Consider the following 6,000-nt stretch of genomic DNA (forward strand, 5'->3'; position numbering starts at 1 on the left):
TTGTGTCTTCACTCCCCTGCTAGGGACGTGGCGCTCCTCCGATAGCTGTGCTGACCCTCCTGCTCTTGTCGTGGGGTCGGTGTGTGCTCGGGAGAGCCCTGGGCTCTGTTCCCACGGGGCTCCCCCGGGAACTCCCGCTCACCCTCTCCCTGTCTCTGAGCCTAGGAGATTAGCCGAGTGAAGCACCAGAAGCCTTTTTTGGTTCTGGGCTCTACCACCGAGCCATGTCCCCAGCCCTTTTGATTTTATTTTGAGACGGGGTCTTGCTAAATTGTCCAGGCTGGCCTGGAACTTGTGATCCTCTTGCCTCAGCCCCCAAATCCCTGGGATGCCAGGTGTGGCCACTGCGCCCAGCCTCCTTGTTTGTCGTGGCTGTTTGTTTCAGCTGCTTTGTGCTTCTTAGTAGAGCACATGGACGTGGCTGTTCCAGTGAACAGCAGTCTGTTTGAGGGCCTTCTGTGTCCACCCATGGCCAGAAGGCCCGTGTGAGCATGTGCTGAAGTCGCCCTCTCGTAGATGTGACGAGGTGCCTCACCCCCGAGCGTGCTGCCCAGGCCCAGACACCGCCCGCCACACCACTGCACTGGAGGTCATGACGCCTCAGCGCGCGACCCGCGGGATCCTGGAGAGGTGTCTGAGCATGGTGCTGTTCCACGCCTGTGGTACCTCGTACTGCTTCCCCTGCCAGGGGGCGCACTTCACTCCTCTTAGGGCCCGGTGAAGTCCTGTGGTGCTGGGCGCTGGTACCACGAGTCAACACAGGGACTGTGCTGTCTTGCAGGGTTGGGGGCTGTGTTGGGTCCTGGCCACTCACGTCTATTCCATTCAGCCCTGCCACGTTCAGGGCTGCAAATCCCCTTCCCAAGGCCTATCTGTTTTCAGTGGTTGAGGCTCCAGCCTCCTCTGCCTGTGTGGCCCTGGACTCTCCCTTTGGCCCACAGTCCCCCAGGAGCTGTTCTCCGTCAGGCCTGGAAGCCCTCCTGCCTTCTGCATGTGTGTCTAGGGCCCCCACAGGAGCCTTCTGCAGCCCTCAGAGCCAGAGCAAAAACCCCTAGGGACATAGGTCCCCAGAGACCTCAGACGCCGTGCACACGCACCCTGCAAGCCCAGGCCACCTCCAAGGCCTTGGAGTCTCAGACATGCAGTCAGAAGGCCAGAGCTGGGGCAGCTGAAGGCTTCTCCCAGAGCACAGGAAGAAAACCACCATGGAAGACTGATGGAGATGTCCTCAGGGCTCTGCCAGAAGACCTGGCAAAGGGCGCTGAGTGGGCATCTGCAGCTCCTGTTCGACTAAGCACTGGCTGCCAGGTGCAGAGGCCACGCCTTTCCTCGCCACACTGGGGAGGCTAAGGCAGGTGATCGCAGATTCCCGGCCACCTTGGGCAGCTCAGCGAGACCCTGCCTCAAAATAGAAAATGAGCCCGTCTGGGGTGTAGCTCAGTGGTGCAGACAACCCCCCATTGTCTCCAGTAGTGAAAACGAAGCATAAAGGGATCAGCCACGCTATGTGACAGGAAGAAAATAACCCATTGAAAAATGGGCAAAAGATCTGAACAGAGAGCACCCAGAAGCAGATGGACCAGGTCACAGCTCAGCGGAGGGGCAGGGTGCAGCCGGCACACCCCACCTGGGCTGCAGGGAAGCCAGCCAAGCAGAGGCCTGCACGCCAGCATCCCTGGTGGTGCAAGTTGTAAGGAGGGCCCCAAACCAGAAACCAGCCGTGCATCTCCCAGTGCGTGGACACAGCAGAAGCAGGGGTGCACCGTGGGCAGCTTTGTGCTGCAGGGCTGCCCCTTGAGGACCCTGTGTCCTGGAGCTGCCCCTGCATGTGGCGCGGCCTGCAGGCCACCTCCACTGCTCTCCTCAACTTTTTGGCGTGTTTGGAACTCTGCTATTGGACAGCCCTGTTTGTTAACAGAACTTGGGGCCAGGCCAGGGGCAGTGCACAGTGAAGATGGGCCTGCCCACCAGGGGCAGTTCCGCACTCCCGAATCCTGCAGGCTCTGGCCTGGCAGGCCACCTGGAGATGGTGGTAAGACTGAGGGACACAGCAAGGCCGGAGGGAGCCGCTGCGACTCCACTGCAGGCACACAGGGCAGAGTGGACATCTGTGGCCTGAGCCCCAGCCCTGCAGCTGCCTGCCTTGTCAGGGTGTCCATGCTGCTGTCGCAGGCCCCTTCAGCTGCCCAGCTGCAGTGAGTGGAGAGAACGAGGCCCTTCTGGGCAGGAGCGAGGCCACGTGCCCCTGACACACTGTGGTCCAGGGGACAGAGCCAGGGCAGGACAGAGCTGCTGGGGTGCCAGGGCCAGAAGTGGTCTTCCCACGTTGAAAGCATAGGTGGGCGTGTGGGGTGCGTGCTCTGTGCTGCGCAGGGAACACGGGTGCTGGGGCAGCTGGGCCTGTGGGCCTGGGGTGGGGGTCTGCTCCGTGCAGTAGGCGTCCCTGGGGTGGGGCCTGTGGCAGGTCATGGCCTGGAGCCAGACTAAGTCCCATCACCCTCAGGGGCCAAGGGCTGGGGCAGGCCAGCTTCCTCTCAGTCCAGCAGCAGATCCCAAACTGTTAGGGACCCGCTGTGGCATGTTTTGCAGTTTCATGGAATTGAAGCCTCAGGGTCTCATGGAGGGGGTCTCTGCCCTGACCAGCCTGGGATGCAAGGTTCCTGTCCAGCTGGGCTGGACTGACTTAGGGGGCTGCCTGGGGACTGGAGCCCTGGGCATGCCTCTGCCTCCCTGGGGCCTCAGGTGAACAAAGGTGGGGTGCGCACCAGATCGGGGGGTTGTGCATTGTGGGAGGACTGGGCCCTGCTGCCCTGATGGCCATTCTGCCCCCACAGGAAAGAACCTCTATACGAACGAGTACGTGGCTATAAAACTGGTGAGTGGGTCCTCCCTCCGTCCCTCCCAGCCCGGCCCCTGGGTCCCAGGGTAGGCTGGGAGGGGCAGGTAACCGGCTTCCTGTTCTAGGAGCCCATCAAGTCTCGGGCCCCACAGCTGCACCTGGAGTACCGGTTCTACAAGCAGCTCAGCGCCGCAGGTAGGGGGCAGGGACTGGGTGGGGGCGCCCTCCGCCGGGCCGCGAGCGCCCAGCACACACGTGTCTCCTCGGCAGAGGGCATCCCTCAGGTCTACTACTTCGGCCCGTGCGGAAAGTACAACGCCATGGTGCTGGAGCTGCTGGGGCCCAGCCTGGAGGACCTGTTCGACCTGTGCGACCGCACCTTCACGCTGAAGACGGTGCTCATGATCGCCGTCCAGCTGGTGCGGAGGCGGGCGCGGCGGGCGGGGCGCGGCGGGCGGGGCGGCCGGGAGGAGGAGCCCGCGCTGAGGCCCGGCCCTTGCAGATCACGCGCATGGAGTACGTGCACACCAAGAGCCTCATCTACCGCGACGTGAAGCCCGAGAACTTCCTGGTGGGGCGCCCGGGGACCAAGCGGCAGCACGCCATCCACATCATCGACTTCGGGCTGGCCAAGGAGTACATCGACCCCGAGACCAGGAAGCACATCCCGTACCGCGAGCACAAGAGCCTGACGGGCACGGCGCGCTACATGAGCATCAACACGCACCTGGGCAAGGGTGAGCTGCGCGCGCGGGCGGGGGGCGGGCGCGCGGGCCGCGCTGAGCCTGCTGTCCCCCGCAGAGCAGAGCCGGCGTGACGACCTGGAGGCGCTGGGCCACATGTTCATGTACTTCCTGCGCGGCAGCCTGCCCTGGCAGGGGCTCAAGGTGGGCGAGCGGTGCGGGGGGCGGGCGGGGCGGGCGGGGCGTCGGTCACTGACCGTGCGCCCCGCAGGCCGACACGCTCAAGGAGCGGTACCAGAAGATCGGGGACACCAAGAGGGCCACACCCATCGAGGTGCTGTGCGAGAGCTTCCCAGGTGAGAGGCCCGCGCCTGCCCCGCCTCACAAGCCCGCCATCCATCCCCTGTCCCCTCCGCCAGCCGCATCCTGTGTCCTCCCTCCGCAGAGGAGATGGCCACGTACCTGCGCTACGTGCGGCGCCTGGACTTCTTTGAGAAGCCGGATTATGACTACCTGCGAAAGCTCTTCACCGACCTCTTTGACCGCAGTGGCTTTGTGTTTGACTACGAGTACGACTGGGCCGGGAAGCCCCTGGTAGGTGCTGCTGGGCGGTGGGCCGGGAAGCCCCTAGTGGGTGAGCTGGGTGGTGGGCCCAGAAGCCCCCCGCAGGAGGGGGCTTCGGCCCTTTTGCGCTGGGGTGCACCTATGTGCAGGGGTAGTGGGTCGGAACCCCGTCCTAGGGCGTCAGAGCCGGGGCTCCCGAGCTATCCTGACACCCGCTCCCGCAGCCAACACCCATTGGCACCGTCCACACGGACCTGCCTACCCAGCCGCAACATCGGGACAAAGCCCAGCCACACAACAAAAACCAGGTGAGGGTGGCCCGGGGCCCCCCCACACCCCGGGGAGGTGCCAGGCGGCTGGCATGACTCCCCACTGCCCCCGCCCACCCAGGCGCTGAACTCTACCAATGGAGAGCTGAACGCAGATGACCCCACAGCTGGTCACTCCAATGCCCCGATCACAGCCCCTGCAGAGGTGGAAGTGACAGATGATACCAAGTGAGCTTTGGGGCTGGTCTCTGGGGAGGGGGACGTGGGGGCAGGCTGTGTGTGTTGGGGCTGGTCTGGGGAGGGGCCGGGGGCAGGCTGTGTGTGGACCCGCCCTCCCTGGTGCCCTCTCCCAGGTGCTGCTGTTTCTTCAAGAGGAGGAAGAGAAAATCCCTGCAGCGGCACAAGTGACAGGGTGCCCACAGCGCCTGCACCTCTCCACGCGGCCCCTGGCCGAGCTTGTCCAGGAGGCCTGGCGGCCCTCCAGGTGGCCTGGGGCCAGAGCCCGGCCGGAAGCCAGGGCAGACTGCAGGGCGCAAGGACCGCAGGCCCTCACCCCCAGGACGTGGGGTCACTTCCTTCACTTAAGACTTCGGCCGAAATGTCTACACCTGTGTCTAGTCCTCCCCTTCGAGAGCATTAACTATTTAAAACAAGGAAAAAAGGAAAAAAAAAAAACAGAGGCCCGCCCTGCCCCAGCCCTTCCTGCCGTCTCCGTGGTGATGCGTAGTGTGACCCTGGAGGCCCCCCGGCCGCGCCGCCCACTCGTTAGCCTCATAAAGTCCAGCTTGTCTCCCTCAATCCAAAGGCCGTTTTCTCCGGGGGTGGGGGGCAGGCCCAGCCTGGGAGGGGTGCTTGGGGCCATCTTGCCAGGCCACCCAGGAGGGGCCCAGGCGTTGCTGCCGGGGTGAGGCCACCCCTGGGCCTCCCCCAAACCAAAGGGGAAGGTGGGGTCGGGGCTGCAGCTGTGGCTGAAGCCAGCCCCCCAACCAAAATGCTGCACCAAAGCTCTGGCGCCAGGGCCGCGGCAGTCTTCCAGCCCGGACTGCACCGGGGGGCGCACCTGCTCCGGAGTTGTGCCCAGGCGTAGGACCCCAAGGGTGGGTGGTCTCTGTTTCCGCTCTGGCACAGGGGCCACCTGGGCCCCTGCTGCCTGCCGGCTGCGGCTTCTGGTCTCCTGGCCTCCGCAGGGGCTCCGCTGCAGGAGACAAACGCCTTAAATCCCCCGCCTCGCACCAGGATATGGTGGGGCGCCTGGAGGCGCGGGGGCGGGCGGAGGCGCCTGGGCCTCCCCAGGGGTGGTCGAGAGTAGTACTTGCTTTACAAAGTGTACAGAAATGGCATTTACGTTTCTCTGATGCTTCCTTGAAGCCATAGAATTTAGGGGCTTTTTTAAAAAATAAAAAAAAGGAAACCACTCCTGGATGCTGTGCCTGGTATTTCCAAGGGACTTGGCCCAGGGAATGCCCAGGGCTCGCAGGAGGGCAGGGAGTGCTTGGGGAGTGAAGTGGAGGGGCAGGAGGCAGAACTGACCCCTGAAAGCAGGGGGCAGGAGAGCCACGGGTCTGCAGGGGAGCCAGAGGTGGCTGCTGGCCCAGGGTTTGGTTGGGTCTGGCAGCATCCCCGCAGCACCAGGCGGGACCAGGCA

At 64.1% G+C, this 6,000-nt stretch overlaps 1 protein-coding gene across 2 annotated transcripts in view; it reads left to right on the top strand.

Moving 5' to 3' along the window:
- CSNK1G2 (casein kinase 1 gamma 2) overlaps positions 1-5,769 on the top strand; it is a 24,879-nt gene extending 19,110 nt beyond the window's left edge. The window contains exons 3-12 of one of the 2 annotated variants that reach the window (XM_079114864.1): positions 2,835-2,875; positions 2,965-3,034; positions 3,110-3,258; positions 3,342-3,576; positions 3,641-3,726; positions 3,794-3,878; positions 3,968-4,116; positions 4,311-4,394; positions 4,477-4,583; positions 4,709-5,769. In XM_079114864.1, the coding sequence (XP_078970990.1) occupies positions 2,835-2,875; positions 2,965-3,034; positions 3,110-3,258; positions 3,342-3,576; positions 3,641-3,726; positions 3,794-3,878; positions 3,968-4,116; positions 4,311-4,394; positions 4,477-4,583; positions 4,709-4,763 (1,061 nt within the window). In that variant the 3' untranslated portion in view covers positions 4,764-5,769. Of the gene's footprint in view, positions 1-2,834; positions 2,876-2,964; positions 3,259-3,341; positions 3,577-3,640; positions 3,727-3,793; positions 3,879-3,967; positions 4,117-4,310; positions 4,395-4,476; positions 4,584-4,708 lie in introns of both variants that reach the window. The other variant, XM_079114863.1, reaches the window with a different exon arrangement.
- The last annotated feature ends 231 nt before the right edge of the window (positions 5,770-6,000 follow it).

The sequence above is a fragment of the Sciurus vulgaris genome (assembly GCF_902686455.1).
Source record: "Sciurus vulgaris genome assembly, chromosome: 16".
Classification (NCBI taxonomy): Eukaryota; Metazoa; Chordata; class Mammalia; order Rodentia; family Sciuridae; genus Sciurus; species Sciurus vulgaris.